The 21,031-nt window shown below is 42.8% G+C and overlaps 1 protein-coding gene across 2 annotated transcripts in view; it reads right to left on the bottom strand.

The window, feature by feature from the left end:
* Window positions 1-21,031, bottom strand: part of SLIT3 (slit guidance ligand 3) — a 525,043-nt gene that overhangs the window by 50,383 nt on the left and 453,629 nt on the right. For both annotated transcript variants that reach the window (XM_075442199.1, XM_075442200.1), the window contains exons 28-29: window positions 8,139-8,236; window positions 1,066-1,205 (exon numbers count right to left, since the gene is read on the bottom strand). In XM_075442199.1, the coding sequence (XP_075298314.1) occupies window positions 1,066-1,205; window positions 8,139-8,236 (238 nt within the window). The remainder of the gene's footprint in view (window positions 1-1,065; window positions 1,206-8,138; window positions 8,237-21,031) is intronic.

Genomic DNA, 21,031 nt, shown 5'->3' with positions numbered 1-21,031 from the left:
CTTTTCTCAGCTAAAGATTTACATGGGCCTCCTTTGTATCAGCCACAAAAGTATTTTAAGAGTTTGGAAATTCTAGAAGCTTTCCTCCCGCCTTACTCAGCCACTCAAGCTTGATCCTCATTAAATCCCCTGACATGTAATATATTCCAGTGTACAAGCAGCCCTTCATTACTTCTCTGTGCTCAGAAGGTAATAAACCCGGTTCAAAGGATGGAAGTAGGAACTGTTGCAGGTGTTTCCTCACCACTCCACGCTGCGCCAGGAAGGCCGTGCTGGCGCAGTTTGAAGGAGTCAACCGTATGCCCCAGGAATGACTTGAGAAAAAGCATTTTTAAATTCCAGTCAGGAGGGTTTCTGCTCTTGCAGAAGGTTTAGGAAGGAATTTATCTGAAGTGAAGGATGGGCGCGGGAGATGCTAATTCCATTTCTAACTCAGTTGCCAACTGCTGGCACCCTGGACGTCGCAGTGACTGCACATCTGCTGAGCTGGGCTGACAGCCATGGGTCCACTCTGAAGACTACAGCTGAGCCCACAGTTTCTTACACAGCCTTTGCTTCTCCACTTGTGGAGATGGTGAATTTAAACTGCACATTGTCAGGCTCATTTTGTTTAATAAATGCGGACCTCTGAGATCTCAGGTGAAAACCATGCCCCCAAACCTATTTTCCTACCATAATTTAAACAGGAATTATTTTTATTTTCCAAGATTCAGAACAGATGTACATCAGACTCAGCTCAGTACTGGCAATATTTCTGAAATACATTTACAGAATGTGTGTGCAGAAGTACAAATTTCTCTGATACCTTAAACTTCACTGTTTTTTAATGTATTTTACAATGAAGCATCAGTATTTTGACTCATAAAAGTTGCCGTGTTTGTGAGCACACGTACTGCAATATTGGTAGAACTGACATCTTTCCAGTAAGACATCCAGGTTGCTTTAAAATGGGACTCTATCTTGGTTAATAATACACTCACAGACAAAGTAAATGTGCATTTGGACCCCTCCCTTCAGGCACTCCTCGCGAATCCCTGTTCTTCTTTGGTTGTGGCTCTTTCTTACCTGTGTAATTAGGAGGGCAGAGACAGACGTAGTTGTTGATCCCATCCACACACGTAGAGTTATTCTCACAGTCATTATCTTCGCAGTCATCTGGGTTTATTTCACACCTCTCCCCCTCGTACCCAAGGACACATGAACAGCTTTGGAGAAAGAAAAAAATGAGTAAAAGTTAGCATGGCTCTGGAGGGGCAGAAGGTTTGAGGTATAAAACTGCAATTAGAACCTACAGAAGTGAGTTTCTGGAGCCAAATTCACTGCTGTTGTGAAGTACAGAGCACTTTAACCCCATGTGTTTGATGGAGGATGCAGTCTGATGGTTCATGGGGTCATGTAATTAATTATGAGAGACGTAAAAGCATCAGCAGGAGACAGGCCTTGTCGTGCTTCTCTTTGCTTTCTTTGTCGATAACCCTAGCCCTGTATTGAAGTAAGCAACTCTCGAGCTGGAGAGTAAACACTCCTCACAACATTCAAATCCTTGGCTTCTCTGTTGATGATTTTGTGAGTATGTGGATACTTGCCTGCTGAGGACTGCACAATTGTAGGGCGACTTGGCAGCTTTTAGATAGCTCGCTGTCTTTAAAGAACAACGACTTGAATTGCGTTTACAGACATGAACATTTTCTTCTCATTACCACTTTGTCACTTGTCCAAACGAGAAATGCTTGGGAATGATTGCTTTTACAAGTGCGGTAAGGCTTCAGTACTCCTACATCTCCTCCAACATCTATTTGTAGAAGAGCTGATGATGTCTGGATAATTCAGCTCAAGCACAAACAAACAATGGCAGAGCTAGGAAGGGTTCTGTGAGAATGTGGACTCTGCTGAAGGACAACTGCACTAAAGATTTTATCTCACAAGACTGTGATGTATGATCCCTAGAGGGACTGTAAGAAACAAAGTGGTTAAAGAAGGGCTTTAATTGTTTTTTTTTTCAATCTCAGTTTCCTCTCTAGATCTAGAAGTTATGGTTACTAAGAGAACCTTTATATTTTAAACTAGCTGTAAGTGACAAAGAGGTGGAGGCCACAGTTTCCTAAAAGAGAGTCTAAAAATGTGTTCAGTGCTCCAGTCATTTCAGTGGCTTCTAAGAAGCCAGCAGTGATATTTGAAGTGTTTGAACAGCGCTGCTGTTCACTAGTCACCGAACGCGTGTGTGTGGAAGGGAAGTCGGGGTGTTTCGAGTCCCAGTCCAAACGACACACTCACTCAGCTGTTCATTTCCTTTCCCCTGCAAGTTCTGGTGGTAGAAAAGGAGCTGAACAAATGTAAAGCACTATTGGTTGATGAGGGTGAAAACCAGAAAGCACCAGAGCAGTCACACTAATTGCCATCAACTGCCATCCACTGCTTCCTGAAACCAGGAGAATTTCCAACGCAGAGATAGCTGCAGGGTACTTTTTTTCAGCTCAAACGGACAAAGTGGACACGGGGAGGTTATCCTGCTGTATGCAGGTGTCATGAGGTTGAGATGGAGAATGCCCTGGAGAAACAGGAGAGCTTCAGAATCTGTGAAGAAAACTGCAGCCCTTCTGGGCTGGTTGCCCTTCGCATGGCATTTGCTTCTCTTGCTCATGTGTGCCACAGTCTGAGCAGAGTGCAGGGACTCCCAAGGGAGGGTTGGTATAGAGCTCTGCATCCACCTTCAGTAGGTCCTAGGTTGGACCCTGAGGATAAGGTTAGTTTCTTCATGACATGGGCAACCTCAGAAACTAGGGGAATAGCAAAAAGGAAGAAAAAAGGGTAGGGAATGTGTCTTGAGCCACCGCAGCAGTAAGATCTTCTAGGCAGGTACAGAACAAGACTATTGATCGCATGCTAAGAGCCATCTTCATTCAGTTCTGCAGGGACCATTCACAGGTCATGAGAGTTAGAAAACCTTCACCGTAAACAACCAAAACCAAGCTGCTCAAATAAATCCAATTTAGGACACAATAAATCAATAAGAAGTATTTTCTTTTCCTGTCTCAAGCTCATTATTGCTAATAAAATACGTCTTCTTGCTGACCCTGCAATGATCCAGAGGATCACAGGAGGGAGATAAGAGAGAAGAGCTGGCACACCATCTTTTGTGGCAACGCAAGTGTCAGGGAGGGGGTTAAAGACATCTAATTAAACACAGTGGCACATTCATCATGTCTCCCTTTTCGATTACAAAACCCCATTTTCAGGGGTTTATAACTCAGCCATAAAAATACGCTCCAGGCTGCAACTTGGCATCCAAGGTCTTGGTTTGGGAGCACAAATTTTTCTCTCCATTTAAAGAAAAGCAACAAGAGTGGCTTTGTGCTGGTTATTTTTACGTGAACATAACACCATTTTCCTTCCACAAAAGGATTGGGACAGCTTGGATGTACGCAATTAAAAATGACATTATTAAACACTATCACAGTAATGGTTCGACTCAGTAGAGTTACCATTAGTAACAATACATATGGGATTGTTAACATACAATTGCTCAGTATTAGGACACATTCCATACTGAAGGAAATGTCAGCATAATTGATGACATTTGGCTACTGGTCCCTATGTATTAGGGGGAGTCTTTACATTATCGCTTACGTATGATTCTTTATTTTGATTTGCATTCGAATGTGCCAAATATGAGGACCAAAATTAAATGATAAAACATACAGTTTGGGACCTGGATTGAACCATGTGTTGAAAGAGTTGCAGTTTGGGACTGTTTGTATTTATTTTCCCAGAGAAAGCTTAGAAGAAAAATGAAGTTTGCAGAGTGACTGGAAGGTCATCAAACTTGGGTTTCAGCTGACCGAGAGAGAAAATTAAATCCAGAGACAACGATGAAAACTTTGTACTGACTAAATAGCGGAGCAGTGTGAGACAGCATTTCATGTGGCCCTCAGAAACAACAGAGCCACGCAGGAAAGAAGTCTTTTCTAAGATGCTGTGGTTGCACAAAGGTCCAAATTCTCTGTTCCTCCAGTTTAGGCATTTTCTGTTAGTGTTGTGCGTTTCTAAAAATAAAGAACTAAATAAAACCCCAAACCATCATTATCATCATGAAGGTGCAAGGGAACACAGAACTTAACAACAACATTTTGGGGGTAAACTTCTGGAGCTGAAGTATGCTGACAATTTTGTAACTTTACTATACTCAAAATTATTTTTTTCACAAACACTAATGGAACAGTTTAGCATCTGTTTATTAACATAGGCATACAAACAGGGCATCATGTTTCAAAAAAATCAGCTTCTAAATAGAGATAGTAAATTCTTTCAGGAATATTACAGCTTCTTGGTAAAGGAGCATTTTACATCTACCTCCCAATGGAGTAGCCTGTAAATCTGGAAGTGCAACATTTTTCCTTGAACTAAGCAGAATTAACACTGGGGAGTTAATGAGTTCCAGGATTTTACATTTACGAGGGAACTTAAAGTTGGTGGAAAATGCTAAAGAAAATGTTCTGGAAAATGGAGGGGGTTTTATAGGGAGACAAGTTAAAATAATCCAGAGACTTTTTTTCTCAACACCGTAGGTTATCAAAGATGAGCTGCTGGCCTGTGGCTAACTGGAGCAGACCTGGCAGCTCTGCCTCCTTTGTCCAAGTCTCACTTACAGGCATGCTAAATGACCAGGACGTTTCCAATTGACCATCTTATTTTATCGGTTTCAATAAGCACCTTTTTTGGCAATTTTTTGTCAAAGACACGGATTGGATTAGATTAGAATGGACAATTCAAAGGGAGGAGGAATTTAATGCTCCTAATCCCCTGAGCCACACAATGCCACGTAACTATTCTTTAATACACAAATCATCCCTACCTGAAAAGAGAGACTGTGAAAATCAGAATTCAGAAAGTGCAAGAATAAAAGGTGCCAAGAAGGACTGGAGAACTCCAGCTGAGCCTCTGCCCTTCGGCTGCCCCGCCAGGACCTGGGGTCTCAACAGAGCTGAGCGGCTCAGCCCCCTGCTGCTGCGAGCCCTTGCGGGTACCCGGCACAGCGGGCAAGTCGGGCTGGAATCTCAGTCAGAACTATGATTTCCCGGTCTTTGCCTGGGGAACATCACCACCTTCGCATTATTTAAAAGGTAATTTTCTTGTCTAAGGCTACAGAAACTTGAGAGTTAAACTGCTTGGCATTTCATAGGGAGCGAGCTTTGGCTTCAGTTTCCTTTTTACAAGAGTAAAGATTTGACAAGTTTGGCAGCAGAGCTTGTGTATGGATATATTTCCCTAGGGAAGAGAATATACAGAAGATATAATTTCTTTTACAGGCCACACAACAGAAAAATCCAAGGAGGCCTCTCATGAAAATGTTTTTGACATCCACTTCCTCGCAGCTTATAATCTAAGGCAATGTTTTTCCATCTTGATGAACACAATTTATATGCACGTAACTCTGACTGCTGCCATCCACTGGAGAGTTCTCCCACCAAAAATCCCAAACCAGCCAAATGCAATCTCAAAATTTTATCTTCCCCTCCACTGACTGGTCCATCCCCACACCGCATTTCTCTGAGACACGCTGTAGCCCCACGCTGCCGTACTCCCGAGCAGCTGGGGCTAGGGGCTGACCGAATTAAAAACATGGAGAGAAAACAGAGCAGTGCAAGTGCTGAACATTCAGTTTTATGAAGCAAGATTTTGTCGAGATACAGTTTTATGTGTCTTTTATTAGACCAACTGAAACTATATAAATAACTATAAAAGCAGAAATCTTCCCTAAAAAGCCTCGAATGTTAAGCTGCAAAACTACCCCTGCAGTTTTGTAGAGGATCTCAAAAACTACCTTCATTTGGAACCAAAGCAAAGCCTCTGAAATTGTAAAACTCTTCATGAGAAAAATTCAGAAGTAGCTTTCATTTCAGGTCATTCAAAACTTTTTACTTTCTACCCCAGAACAGAACTAAAATGCTAAAGAAAAACCTGATCCAAAATATAAGCTGAAGCCTTTCATTCCAGTAGTATGGATATCATAAAATGCTTTACTAGCACTTTTTTAATATCAGCTAGATTTTTGGAAAATGGGTACTGAGTGACATAAACCAGATATTCTAATATGGTACAATTTTATTTTGGCACAAGCTGGAAGAACCTATCTAAACAGTACTATGTGAGGGTGACCAGAAGGAAACCCCAACCAAAGACCACCAGACCTTTATTTCTCTCAAGCAGAAACTGAACCTGAACTTTTACTCTGAAAACTGCGGGCCCTGCTGAAGTCTGAATCAAGAAGAGGTATATCACATCACCACTGCAGAGCAGTGGTTTCACCAAAATCTAGGGGGTCCTGTCAAGCAGTATGACTGTAGCATACGTGCTACGATCTGCAGAGCCTCCTCATCCTCTCCCACCAGCACACACCAGTATGACGGAGCCCTGGCCCAGGCTGCCCAGGGAGGTTGTGGAGTCTCCTTCTCTGGAGATATTCCAGCCCCGCCTGGACAAGGTCCTGTGCAGCCTGCTCTGGGTGACCCTGCTTCGGCAGGGGGTTGGACTGGGTGATCCACAGAGGTCCCTTCCAACCCCAAACATGCTGTGATTCTGTGACCCTCCAGAGGCGTCTGTGCCCAGGCGATGGGCTCTTCTGCTCTGCTCAAGGCCATGTCACAGGTGCTGAAGCTGAGCTCTGAGCTGCCCCTCACGGGGACGTGGCCGCGTGTTTAACTCCTGTTCTCCCACATGGGAAAGCCTCCGGTTGTTATTTGTCGCAGAGCCTGATGGTGTCCCCTCATCCCCACCAACCCCCAACTGGTCCACTGCAGCGTCACCAGTGTCCTTGTGTCCAGCATGTGCTGGCCCTGCTTCTGCAAGGGGGCGATTCTGGGGGGTGGGCAGGCGCAGAGACAGGGAGAAGCTTCGGGGTGTTTCTTCTGTTTTCTGTGTCCCCACTCATCCCACCCCCAGGGCAGAAGGGAAGCTCTTCTGCACCCCATTCCCACCGGAGGGATTTGGGGAGTCAAAAAGAAGCCACAATGCCGTGCTGGAAACACAAAAGGCATCCTACCATGAGCGGGGAAACAGGAGGGGGGTGCTAACCCCCCCCTGCACCTCAACCCCTGGCAGTCACCCAGACTTCTACCTGGCCCTTCCTGTTTTGAAAAAAATCCTATTTTCTGAGATAAGATGGGATGGGTTTTCTGACTTGGCTAACAAACAGTTGACCTCAGTCGGAACAGTCTTAATCACAGCTGAAACCAAACTGGAATCAAACTGAAAAAATGTGCTGGTTTGACTCCCTGCTTACATCCGTGATGAGTCATTGCAATTCAGCGTCTCCCTCCAGCTGTCGTTGACAGGAAGCCACACATGGGAGAGGACGCCGCAGCGGCCTCAGTGATGTATAAAAGCTTTCAGAAGCAAGGCTTTCAGGTATGCAACTGAAACAAGAGCCCAGTGTACTTTGGTATGTATTTTGTGCAAGAAATAGCATAAATACTGAGGACCAAATCTACAAAAATTTCTAAAAAAGAATTTCTATCAACTTTAACGACAGCTAGTGGCCAAAGCCTCAACCTTCTATTTTCTCAGCTGTAAAGTGGTGCCTGTAGCAGCACAAATCTCCCAGCTACCTCATGAAAATTTCTGGAGTATCCCCATCTACACTGCATCTCTCTTATGTGGGAAAACAGAAAGCCGTCATGTCCAACTGTAAAGGTTATTCTCTTGCAGGCGCAATGCTCGAGGTGTGGCAATCTCTCCATGTTTTGAAATTGTTTCTTTAAAGCCTGTTTCTCTACAAAATTCTTCAGCATGAAAACATTTTGCATCTGGCTGTCAAGCAACAGATGCTTACTTTACAAATAGAAGAAAGGGTATATGTGAGCTTGAAATACCCCAAGGAAAATTAGCATACAGACAACACAATGCAGATCAGGGAGACCGCTCAAAACAGCTCTGAAGAGTATATTCCATTACAAGAAAACAAGGAGGCCTCTTTCAGAGGAAACAACATGTCACCAGTGAAACCAGATTAATTTTTTTGTATGGCGAACAGAAGCGTCACATGCAGCAGCTTTTATAAAGTAGCCATGACAGTTCATTAATGCAATGTAGAAACACATTTAATTTTATCATCTCACTTTAAATGAATTTTGTGTTACTACCTGAATCCATCTTTATTTGCCTCGGTGAGGTGGCAGGTCCCTCCGTTGTGACATGGATTTTGAATGCAAGAATTAATGGGCACGCTGCAGTCTCGACCCTATTTGGGATAATTCAAAAGAAACAAGGTTAGTAAGACTCGTGTCATCTGAATCAATGTCTCCTGCTCCCTCACCCTACAGGTGGCACCATTTACAGGAGGTCTGTGGTCTTCAGACCCATCACATCACTGAATGGTCTTTATTGATGGTCAAACATATTCATCACTTAAGTGAGAATTTGGGCAGAGCAACAGTTCTGACGAATGGGACTGGTGGGTACCTTGGTATCATTTCTGTTTCAAGATTTTAGTTAACTCTTTCATTTGACTGTTTTGAGGAAACAATGTTTCGTCATTACTCTAACACACTTTAATCTCTAATGTTAATTACAATGAAAAGAATTAACCATGACCAAAGATAAGCAGAAGGCCACACACAGTCAGCACAAGACCCCACAGAGTCAGCACTCGTTCAACCGCATTTACCAAGTGCTCCGTTAAACGCCACATTGGTACACCATACTCCTTACTAGGCATTGGCAAAACCTAATGGGCAAAGTTCATTTTTATTGTGGGAGCCGAGTTTGAATTTCTGTACAGAATGCACCAAATCCTGTTTGAGATATCACTGTTGAATTGGTTCCCTTCTTAAAGATTGCCCTAAAATATACATCGGTTCCAACTGAACTTCACTGGCTTGAGCAACCTCCACTGCTACCAACTGACTTTTTATTGGCTCATCAAGGCATAGACATATTTCTCTGATCATTGTATTCTGCTGATTAGAACAATCTATTTGTAAAATTTGCAAATACATCAAAGAGTTTGGGCTTGCTTTGCAGTTACTTGCACAGTAGGGTGGAATAAAGACACCTGAAAGCCTCAGTACTCAAGGGATCTGTGCAATCACGAGAAGTTCGAGAGATCTCTCTACTCTTCCTATCGAAGATCCTGTTAGCAGTGGCCCTCTGCCAGCTCATCTACTGGAAAACTGATACCTGACTGCAATCAAGATGAGAAAAATGTCTCGGGAGATACATTAATTCAGTCAAGATTGCTGCGGGGTTTTGCCTTGGTTTAAAACCCATTGTTGACATTGTACTTGAGAGGTCTATCTAGTTGTAACTTGCTAAACAAAGAGGTCAGACGCCAGCCCGTGATGTTGGTTTGTAACGGCTGTAACTTTTGTGTATTCATATTGAACGCTACCCTACCACTGCCAGCTTTCCTTGCTGACAATGCTCATCACAGGTCATTCCTTTCTCCACTGAATTTGCAACAGGTTCTAACCCTTTTTCGACTTTACATATCTGGTGTGATGTAGTGGGGGACACTCAGACAGTTTCTATAGTCTCATTTTTTTATGATGGCTACGTTGTCAGAATAAAGCATCTTGATGCTGCAGCCCTATACTGCACGAGAGCATCAACTGTTCGCTGTTTTTCCACCTAGCTTTGAGAGTTCATTGTTCTCACTTCAGGTCTACTATTACGCTAGAATTAAGAATGGACTTTGAGAAGCCCAGCACTGTACTTGGCAGATACCTGACAATGATTTGCTTGCCTCACGATGAACACAGTGGGGTGAGAAAAGGCATAGAAAAGGACTACCAAAACGTTCAAGGAGGTGGAGCAACTACTTGAGAAGAAGATACTATAAAGACTAGGACTCTTTAGCCTGGAGAAAAGAAAAATAATGGGGGTGATATGATTGAGGTTTACAAAATCACAGAAGTGGTTAATGCAGAATTTGTCACACACCAAATCGCTCAGCAGTAGAGGGTCGCTTACTGACGTTAGAAGATGAGCTTAATGTGGATAAAAGAAAATACTTCAAAAGTATGAACTTATAGGACCTTTTTGCCACAGAAGGTTGTAAAGTCAGATAGTAGAAAAGCCATTCGACAAATTCACATACAATAGATCCAAACCAGATATGAAAGGCAATAGGCAGACATCAAAATCCCTAGTTGGATGATGGTGGGCGCTGGGAGAACTGGAGAGGAATGGTGGCCACGCTTGTGTACTCTCCTCAAAGATTTGCTGGTGTCCTTGTGAGAGACAGAACGATGCATTAAATGCACGACAGACCCACTGTGGCATTTCTTATGTCGAAGTTGTTTGAAAGGCTTATTTAGCTCTCAACGAGGAAAATGTTCCCTACCTTTTTTTTTTCAGAACCACCTAGCTGCTTCCTGAACCAAGATGACAAGATTTTGTGCATTATAAGGGAACAGATCTCTCAGAAAAGCCACACCAGGATGTGCTGGTCACATCTTTCTAACCCTTGTTCGTCATTGCCCACCTCTCTCTCCTACATTGACCAGAAGTTCACGCTCAGCTCTTGACTGGTGTGCCCATTCCCAGCAACGTGCCCAGCCTGGAGGTGAGAAGCCAGCAGGACAAGGACTGTGATGGTTCTGTGACAGCTCAAACTCCATTCATGCTTTAAGTACTTGTATAAATAATAGTAGCAATCTCAATTTGTCTCTGAAATGCTTATCTTGAAATAGGTGCAACCTCAATTAAGCCTAATCAAGGCATTAAAAGACCAAAGCCAGCTTGTAAGTGTGAACTTTTCTACAGAGTTCATTTGATCTGGTCGGTCTGCTCATGGTGCTTGGCTCTCCCATTCATGTTGTACAGTTCAGCCTTCAAATAATACCAAAATCTTCAGTATTTTGTCAGGTAGGACATACTGCCGTTGTACTGTAAGAAGCAGCGAGCCACACAGTAATTACGCTTTTGTCCAACACCACAGAGGAGCTTTGTTACAGCAACGGGAGACAAAGCTGTGTTTCTTGAGGCTTTGTCCCCAGCATTCCCCAGAGAGAGGAGAAGCAGCTTTGTAATTTAATATTTGTACAAATACAAGGAAACAAGGATCCCTTGGTTGAAGCAGGGGAGAAACATTTCCAAGGAACAGAAAGACCTGGCCAACCCCCCGCCTCACTGCGAGTTCATTCCCCCAACACAGCAGCGCAGGCAGCACGCGAAGACCTCACCCGAGACCTGGCAGAGAGGGTTTCTGCTTCATCCACGCCGCGTCTGCCAAACAGCCTGCCCTTCTCCCTTTGAAATCCTGAGCCCCCAAATGTCTCAGGGAAGGATTGGGAAAGCGCCGAGGGAAGCTCACGCAGGTTTTATTTTGGCACCATGCGGTCCGCAGCACTCCACGGACGCGAGCCATGCAGCATCAAGACTAATCTGCCGCCACCCTTCTGCAACGTTGCCAGTGTTCCGTCCATCTGTGTTGTGAATCCTCCGTGTTTACCACGTTACCCTAGCGAAGCTGGAAGATGCCCTTTTTTATATTTCTAAGATCACAAATACTGTTCCTGGGTCCCTGAAGAACTATTTCATAGATACTTCACTAGCATCAGTTACTTCTGTTTCGTATCAACTCTTCATCCCTGTATCACTAAAATATTAAACCCTCTGCAGCTAAGCATAGCAAGAAACAAAGCAGAAACCACAGCATCTGTTTTGCTGAAGGTTTTTGTCACAGTTGAACACTGTGTAAAACAGTCTCATCACTGCTACTGTAATTACTCAGATTATTTTGAATGTTCTTGTAAAAATTTAATAAAGATTAATGTTAAAATGAGAGGAAGGCATTTTCAGTCTCTCTCCTTGGCATATGAAATTTCTCATGACTTCGCCTCAGTTCTCATTTCTGTACTGAACATGGCTGAATTATTGGCTTCTTGGGCCTCAGGCACCATGGAAACTGATTAGTACGTGCTGCTGAATCAGACTTAATTAAAACACTAAGTTGCTATGTGGCTTTAGGAAAATTTAGCGTCTCTCTGACTCAGTTTACTCACTGTAATAAATGGGCAAACAGCACTTAATCCTTCTCTGACGATTATCTTCTTGGAGTTGACTTTATCAATAGCACGCTGAGAGCCCACAAAACAAGTATAATTTCTCTAACACTGAAGACTACGAAAAGCAAAGAATTCTGAAAGGAGAGAAGCTGCAGAATATATTGGTACTAATAAATCCACAGCAAAGCAAGGCCATTTTCTTTCTGTGTAAGGCTGTCACTACCAAGAAGAGCCTACAGACATTCTAGAAACATCTTTCAAATGAATAATGCAATTCTCTAGTCTCAATTTACAGTAAGACTGTTCTTACTGGAAAAATGGAATTGCTGTCAAGCACCACTAAAATTAATTTATCTGTGAGTTGGGAAAAGCTCTTTCCTTCTCTGGAAATAACTATTGTTACAAAGGAGAATATTGTATATTTGCTTCAAGACAAAAGAGCCTTTTAATGAAGTCTGAATCAGAAAAAGAGTTGCCGACTTTGTTTCAAGGACAGGCAAGAAGATATGACTGTCTCGGCAATGCACAGACAGAGGATGAAGGTCCCTCTGTGTGCAGTAACTTATTTCTAGAACTTTCTTAAGTTGCAATAAATTTTTGTCTACTGTGATAGGAAAGCATCAGGTCCAAAACACTTTGATACAATTCCTCTCATTTTCTGTAGGAGAGGAAAGGATTAGGTGTTGAAACATAACATTTCTGCAACTAATCAGAAGACATATATGTTCAGAGTCCAGCTGCCTTTTGAAATCTGAAGTACCTCAGCTGGTCCAGATTTTATCTGGGCTGCTCTGGCTCCATATTTCACTGAAAGAGAACAGAAACTATCCACCGAGCTTAGAAAGTGTCAGTTCTTCCTTTCATACTCAACAGTAATTAACCGTACCGGGCATTAGCATATATGCAAGCTGTGCCTCAGTACTGCTGTGCCAAATTCTAGCCTTTACAAGTATCCAATACTGGAAAATATTACATCATGATTCATAAAACACTCAAGAACAAGTAGAAAAAACTAATAAGGACCTCATGAGGAAGAACAAATGATAATATGATAAAAAAAGCATGCATTTGCCTTGACGCTGTTTCAATCATGATTTTTTTTTTAAATTAATTTTCACAGTTAGTATTGTCTATGGAGACCAAAAGCTTCATTCCAGGTCTCATGGCAGAGCTTTGACCCCCGTCCATTTTGACGTGATCCTTCACCCGTTTCCAACAGCAGTGGGCACAGACACGCGGCGGCAGCGTGGGGCTCACCACAGGCACGAGGCAGAAACCTCCTGCGCAGAAAACCATCCCTGCTGACTGCAGCAGAAACGTGATCCAGCCAGTGACAGACACACCTGCAGACAGGCAGAAGTCTATCCAACTTCAATGGTTTGTGAACAGGGAGACCTCTTTCCAGCTAATTACGACCTCGTTCAAGGACTACAATGTTTAAAAGCATGCTGGAAAAATGCGCGATCCAAAAGAAATACCGAAGGTTATTCGAGTTGTTAACAATATACAATGTGTTCATAATAAATTTTATTTAGATGGTGTATGTAGAGAACAGATGGTAGCGTTCATGTGTTTAGTAAAAATACTAGACGAAGACAAATATAGTTGATAGAGACTTTAAATTAAGAACTAGGAAATTTTCATAGACAACTTAATTATCAAGCTCTAAATACAGCCAAAGCTTTTAGGGAAATCAGACAACAATACCGCCTACAAAGGCTGTATCGCAAACCTAGTCCTTTGCTTTCCTAATAGCAGAAGAAAAGCATCCACATCCACCTCTCAGTCTCACAAATGTTAATACACCTATCTTACAGGTACCTTAGTCAGAAGTTAATATGTAATAATTACATTAAGGGAAAAGGCTAAGCAAATCTTCCACGTTGTGATAGGCTTGAAATAAAATTCACAGCAAGATAAACTGAGAAGTACAATATGTTCTGTGAGCGTGTGTTCGGGAACGTTATTCCAACTTACAAATATCTGCCAGCTTTAAAATTTTAACCTCCTAATGTTGTGAAATTAAGAAAAAATGGACACTTCCAGCCACTATGTATAGCTTTGCTTCCACAGAGCTTGGGAAGTGTTTTTTTAAGCACAGTTTTCTAAATAATTCTGATGTATGCTGATTGCTTGAGTGTTCAAACTAATCTGCACGTGCCAGCGGGACTCAGTCACGTATTCAGACCTGCGAAGGTCGAGTAGCAGAGCAAAGGGCTAAACGCGCCGTGTAAAGGAGTTACGATTCCTGAGGCTGCATATAAAAGAATGAGATGAGATGGGATGAGAGGAGAGGGGGATAAAACATCCAGAAATAACAGAAAACACACTCAGCACAGAGAGAGAATTCAGTTTAAACTCTTGAATGGACTTTTAACTTGAGGTTTTGCTTATTTCATGCTTAGCAAAGGGAGAACTACGATCAAAGGTTGCCCTGAAGTTCTGGCATACATCCATAAACTGATGCTACAGTCTTTTACCGAGTGGCGTCTTTACAAGTGTTGTCTTTCACCATTTGAAACCTTAATCCCTCTGTCATAAATAGTCAAAACTGGAGAGTAAATTGAAATATTCCCAAATGCAGGAAGGGAAAGAGATGTCTCACGAGAAAGGTTTATCTCATAAACCTCAATTCCACTAGAAAATTAAGCTAGGAAATAAGATGGAGGCATTCAGCAGTTTCCCTGTAGTAAATACATTTAGAAGCCATAAATACAAGGGAGAAACCAGAAGACTTTTTCATGGTTGACTAAGGAAACACAATGCCATGAATTCAGCTACACAGCCAATACACCCAGATACAAGTTGACAGGAAAAATTCTCTCAAGTTCTATTCACGATTGTGTATTTCAGAGCCGTTCATCATAAAGCAACCCAGTATTTGCTCTAATGAGATCATGAAAAGGAAAGTTTTAAGTATACTGCAAATCTTAAAGCAAGTTGTGATAGTTAGCATGCCATCTTATGCTAACTGCAGCATGAAGGACTTGATGGACACCTCAGCGATCGCTGCAAACACAGCTACTCAGTTTTGTGAAGGGAATACTTTGTTATCAAATAATTCGAGATGTTACAGTCCAAGCGAAGAACAAAACTAACTTAAAAATATAATATCAATCTAAATTCTTTTGCAGGAAGGGCTAAAAAAATATAGCATTGGGAATTACTCTGCTGTTACTTTACCACCGCAACCATTTGAAACTGTTTTCCTAATTGATTGCACTGATATGAAGATACACGTAGACAGCTTACACCCTGATATCTATATACAGTAGTATGAAGTTCTGCAGTAGATGCAGGTGATACTGTTTCCTTGTTTGTGCTCTTTCTGGCCATGGTCATGATGGCTAAGCCTCAATCTGGAGAAGATGGAGATGACGCTCATTGGCAAGGTCAAACAACGACAAGAGCTGGCAGGGTGTATGTTAGATCCATCTGCTTAGGCTTATCTACAAATTATTTGGCAAGGCATAGATAATATCACAGTAATTTTGGATCAGGCTGCTTTTAGATTGCCAGGTGGAAGCTGAAAGATTTTGATCATCTGTTGTTCACAAAAAGGCTGTGACTCCTCCTTCTGAACACAGACCTTGCTACAGACATCCACGCCTTGGATGCCGCGGGGTTAGGGTACGCACAGTGGTGACGAATTAACTGTTTCTTTAGTCATCTAAATAAAAACGTACCTTCTGAGGATTGCTGTTTACAAGCCAATTCATTTAACATGAAGAAGTAATTAATATCATCCATTTCTAGTTTTTAGAAAAGTTTTAAAATAAATTTGAATTTACCTAGGCAATTCTGATTTCTTTTTGTAGTTCAGCATCGTTGTTTACACAGCTGTACTTGCATTGACACAACAGTACAGCAAGAAAGGCACCCGCTGCTCGCAAGCGTCAGGAGAAATGCTGTTTGCTGAACGGCATAGAAGCTAGATTATGAAAAGAAGATACATTGACATTGGTTTTATTGCTGCCCCATTTGGCTGATTTAACTCCCTCTGAAAACTTTCACAGCGTCTGAAGTAAAAATACTGATTCTTTATACCCCACCATCTTCAGCACTGTATAGTTATCTCCTATGCCAGCCTAGCTTCACCTGGCACCTGATTAAACAATAATTGGGCACGGCAGAAGCACTTCTTAGTGACTTCCTTGTCCTTGTTAATAAATCACAATTGTCAATTTATAGAAAATTAGGTGAACTCTGCTCTCTTAAGCCTCATTTTATTTAAATCAGAAAGATTTATGATCCTCCAGGGTATAATACACCTTCCATTACCTCCGTAGCTAGTAATCAAGAATATGCCTGTCAAAGTCAAAGTGCAAGGATTCATCATGTGATTTTTTAAAATCTCTGGTTCTTCTCCTGTGAGTATGAAATTTAATTCTCAGCGGACATACGAGGTTTATTTTGCAATTATATTCATTACCGTGTAAATCGTGATTGTCCTTCTCAACCTCTCCTTACACGAGTACTTTGGCTTTCAATGGTCTTTTGGGCTTTTAATCAATGACAGAAGAGACATCATTCGTCTGTCATGGAGTCGATTCACATAGAACATACCTGAGCTGAGTCCAGAGGTGCCAAACTGGATGAGGCAGGTGCTGGAGAGCTTCCAAGGTTACCTGATCAAGTGCCTGATGCAGATCGTTGTGAATGTTTTGGGAGATGTAGCAGAAAATTAGGGGCACTGACAATAGTTGATTTTGCCCAAGGTTGCCTATGTACGTAATATCCAAAGTATTTGATGTAAAGAAGACATTGAATATTTTATATGTAGTCTCTAAGTCAACCAATATTCATGAATGAGAACAACATTTGCAGTACCCTCAAAGCACTTAAGGGCCTATTTATTTTAAAACATATGTTGCAGTGACCACAAAACTCTCCACCTCAAGCTATGAAAAGCCAGTGGCTCTTTTTTAACACAAACACTGTAGAGAAAGTTACAAAGACCAGACATTTGTATAGAAAACACATTTCCTATTTATAAGAAATAAAAGAAAATATAACCTAAGCTATTGAACACAGCCTGCATGACAGAGAAGGGACACAGCACATGCAGAGACCCAAAGAAACCCAACATGAGGCAGGGCTTATGCAATTAAAAAAACTTCTCCAAAGCATCCACTTGATTTCTGAAGAAAACGGAGCTAAAGATGCTGGAAGGCTCACGGTCCATTTGGAGAAACTTTTGCTGGTGTCTCCCTGCCTGTTCAGGATGCAGGCCTTTAGTGTGGAATAGTTCTGTACTGATAGAAGTTCTCACACTGAAATATACGTTATATCAGCAAAAATGCCGGTATAATCTGCTTCGTTTGTGGAAGCTGTGTAAAGCTTCCCCTACCAGGCTTCCCAGTTCAGAGACACCAGCGATGCTTTCAGGCATAAACCAAGACTGTGATTTGATAATGGTTTGAACTGCGACAGGTAACCCAGGCAGGCAGCGACGTATTCAAATGCAAGCATGCAAACGAATTTTTCACACTACTAAAGAAATCAAACCTGCCCACTACGATAATGAGCGAGAGCAGAACATCAATTCAGAGGCTCTCAGAAGGATGAGGAGGGGACCCCCGGGGGGGCACGGAGACAGGCGTCTGCCCTGCCCCAGCGCAGCGCTGGAGCCTGACCCTCGCAGCCGTGGAGTGCAGAGAGCTTTGGTACAGCCTCACCTCCAGTCTGTGCACTTACCCCTACACAGTAATCTACTAACTCTCAAGCTAGTCTGGCTTTGTATCATTTCTATTAAGAGGACAGAGTTTACTCTCACACAATAACAAAAGTTTTCTTTTCAGCTTAGCCTGCTACAGCACGTTCACCAGTTCCATCATCCCCGAAGGAAAGGGGAAAATAAGGCAATTAACCTCCTAGGACAACCTCTGTTCATGTTCTTGGACAACAAAAGAAACCCCAAAGCCGTATTGTCAAGTACAGTCAATGCCAGAAAGCCTCAAGGATAACAGATGACGGACAATCACAAGAAAATCTAACAGTAAGGATTTTTCAGCTGTGACCAACTACTTCATTATGTGGAAATGGTGGGATGCAGAAAATTAAGAGCTGGTTAAAGAGAACTTGATTAAGCAGAGTTATAGCAACCAGCAATCATCTGAAAGACAGACAAACCACAGAGGAAGAAAAATTATTATTTAGTATAACAGGATCAGGCAAACATAAGCACAAGAGCCTGAAATTCAGACTAAATGCCAACAAAAACTTCTCCTTTACCCTGAGAAAAGAAAGATTGGAAGCCTGGTCTCTTTAGGCATTTAGAACTAGACCAGAAAAACAGTAGTAAAACCGAAGTGGGGGGTGAATAATCCAGCTCGACAAAAGAATGAACATGACGGTGCCCACCTGGGGGTTTGGCTTTCTCTTCACCTTAACTGCTCAGCTGCCTCTCCTGCTGCAGCACTGAACAGGCACGGCAAATGCCTGAAGCTGCTCAGCATCTGCTTTCTTGCTGGCCTAACAAAAGTGGAAATACTTCTTCAGAGCTGGCTTTACTGCTCAGAGCCCTCATTAGGCCATGCCATAATACAGGACGACGTTTTTTACAGGGCTTGCGGTGGGCGTATGCATGTCTCGCCACCTTCAGCCAGCAACCGTGGCCATAATCCCTCCTTAAGCCTTTCATTTTTATGCTTTTCTAGATGTAAATCTCCATTTTCTTTAGACCTACCATAACAAAAAGGGCAAAAAGAAAGAAAAACAAATCTGACTGATGTATAGTAAGTTTTATGGAATAAGCATAGACAGGAAAATACTGTGATTTCTGCAGGTTTTTTTCTGTCCTAGGAGCATTATATGAAATTATAACCACCTACTGCTAACACTGGTGCTTGCCCTAAAAATCCATACATTAATATAGGTCTACTCATTTTACATCGCCACCCATTACTTCTCATTCCTGAAGGCTTTCTGCTTTATTACACTAAGAGTGGAAATCGCTTCTTTGACATTCATTAATAAGTATTTTAAGTACGGTTAAAACAAACAAATAAAAAAAACCCCACCCCAGATCATGTCAACACATGCTGCAGGAGAATTTATCAGAATGAAAGTTCAAGGCAGTATCAGCTGCACTGATTTCTTCATACAAAACCTTGCCATTGAGCTCACATTCCACTGTCTGTCACCCTGACACAGGGAGAGGACAAAGGCCAAGAGGAGTAACGTGAAGGCAGAGCCGTTTGCTCTCCTGTCTCACGTGGACGAGGGCAGGCTGGTTTAAGAGTTTCTTCCAATTTCTCCTCCTTTCGCAGTTGCGACTCGTGGATTTATTCGTGCACTGACCGATGTATATGGGGACTACATGCATACGCTGATAGATCCAAAGAAACAAAAGCACGGAGTTACATCTCCAAGCAGTATTAACCTAACAAACTAGGCATGGGCTCTCACACAGCTGGCACGCATCGGCAGCCAAACTCTACACTGGGTTCCATTTATAGAACCCCACCCAAATCAGTGTAACTTAAGTGAGAAACTGGCCCTTGCGCTGTCTCGGCCTTGAGCTGTAAGAGCTGGCCAGAATATCTGCACACGAGCAAACACTGCCATATCTACATTTTAAGATCAGTTCTGTGATGAATACTCCTAAACCAGCCATTATTCCAGGACTGACAGATTATTCATGTAACGCTAAAAAAGTACATCTACACGGCAAAGCAGAAATGCAGCAAACTCCATTTGCCCGTGCTCCAAGCAAACGCAAGGCCATGAGCACCCTGTGAGCGAGGGCTGCAGTCAGGGCAGCACTGAGTCCATGCTAACAGCACGGGCTCTGTGCCGACATAACCTGCTTATCGGCCCTGGGCTGAGCAGTCACAGCTTCAGCTCAGCCCCATCCATCCGCCCAAGTGCTGGCACAGCAGCTCTATCTGTGCACAACATGCGATGGACACGAATCCCGCATATCCCAGAGGCACTCTCCTCTAAGATTCTCAATTTCTAACCCTGTTTTCAGGGACAAAAACCTGGCGCGGGGGGTGGGGAGGAGGAAGAGCCAAATTCCTAGCCAAACTTCGGAGCCAGCTTCCTCACTAAATATCATTCTGGCTTCACTATCATGCCTCCCACCACAAGGGTCTGGCTGCAAAGAAAACTGTCTCTACAAAGCCCGAGAGCTTTAGCCAGGATTTTTCCAATTGTATCTGTCATTCTGGATGATTGGTGAAATTGCCTGAACCCTCCAGACACTGCAGTGCTGCTAGAAATGTCAGGACACTGGCTGAACTCAACAGGGAGGTGAATAGAGTCGGATAAAATTTACAGAGCACCTCTGCCACAGACACACATCAGCATCTGTTGCCTGACGGGTGGGATATGTGCTGTACTGATTGCACTTATCTCCACCTTCCATTTCAGACAGCCTTTGGTAACAGCAGAACGCAGAGCTGACAAAGCTCCTGCGTCCCAGCAGCTCAGGCTCCCCTTTATCTGAGCAACCACAGAGGCTGTGGCAATGCCTCGGTAGGTACCGCATTTCACAGGCCAGGCTGGCAACGTCCTTTCATTTCAGACGAACACAGCTCTATTTTAAACTCGCTTTCTCCAGTTCTATGAATAACCGTATTTGGAATAAAGAAAATGATTCTCCTTCTTTGGTTGTTACCTCAGTTTTAAGAAAAAAAAAAGTATGAAAGACACAAAAGTCAGCCAAAAAATCCAGAAGGGTGTTTGCAGATTACAGCAATGGCAAAACACACTGAGTGTTGGTTTCACTCACCTTCGTTTTTAGTACAGCTGTTCAAGTAAATCCCTTCTCTACAGCCTTCCAGTACCTGGAAGGGCCTACAGGAAGGATGGAGAGGGGCTTTTCACAAGGGTGTGTGGTGACAGGACAAGGGGGAATGGCTGTAAACTAAAAGAGGGCAGATTTAGATTAGATATTGGGAAGAAATTCTTCACCATGAGGGTGGTGAAACACTGGCCCAGGTTGCCCAGAGAAGCTGTGGCTGCCCCCTCCCTGGCAGGGTTCAAGGCCAGGTTGGATGGAGCTCTGAGCACCCTGGGCT

Source organism: Opisthocomus hoazin, chromosome 23 (assembly GCF_030867145.1).
Source record: "Opisthocomus hoazin isolate bOpiHoa1 chromosome 23, bOpiHoa1.hap1, whole genome shotgun sequence".
In the NCBI taxonomy this organism is placed as follows: Eukaryota; Metazoa; Chordata; class Aves; order Opisthocomiformes; family Opisthocomidae; genus Opisthocomus; species Opisthocomus hoazin.
Note: the sequence above shows the minus strand (reverse complement) of the source record. Positions and strands in the feature narration are given on the sequence as shown.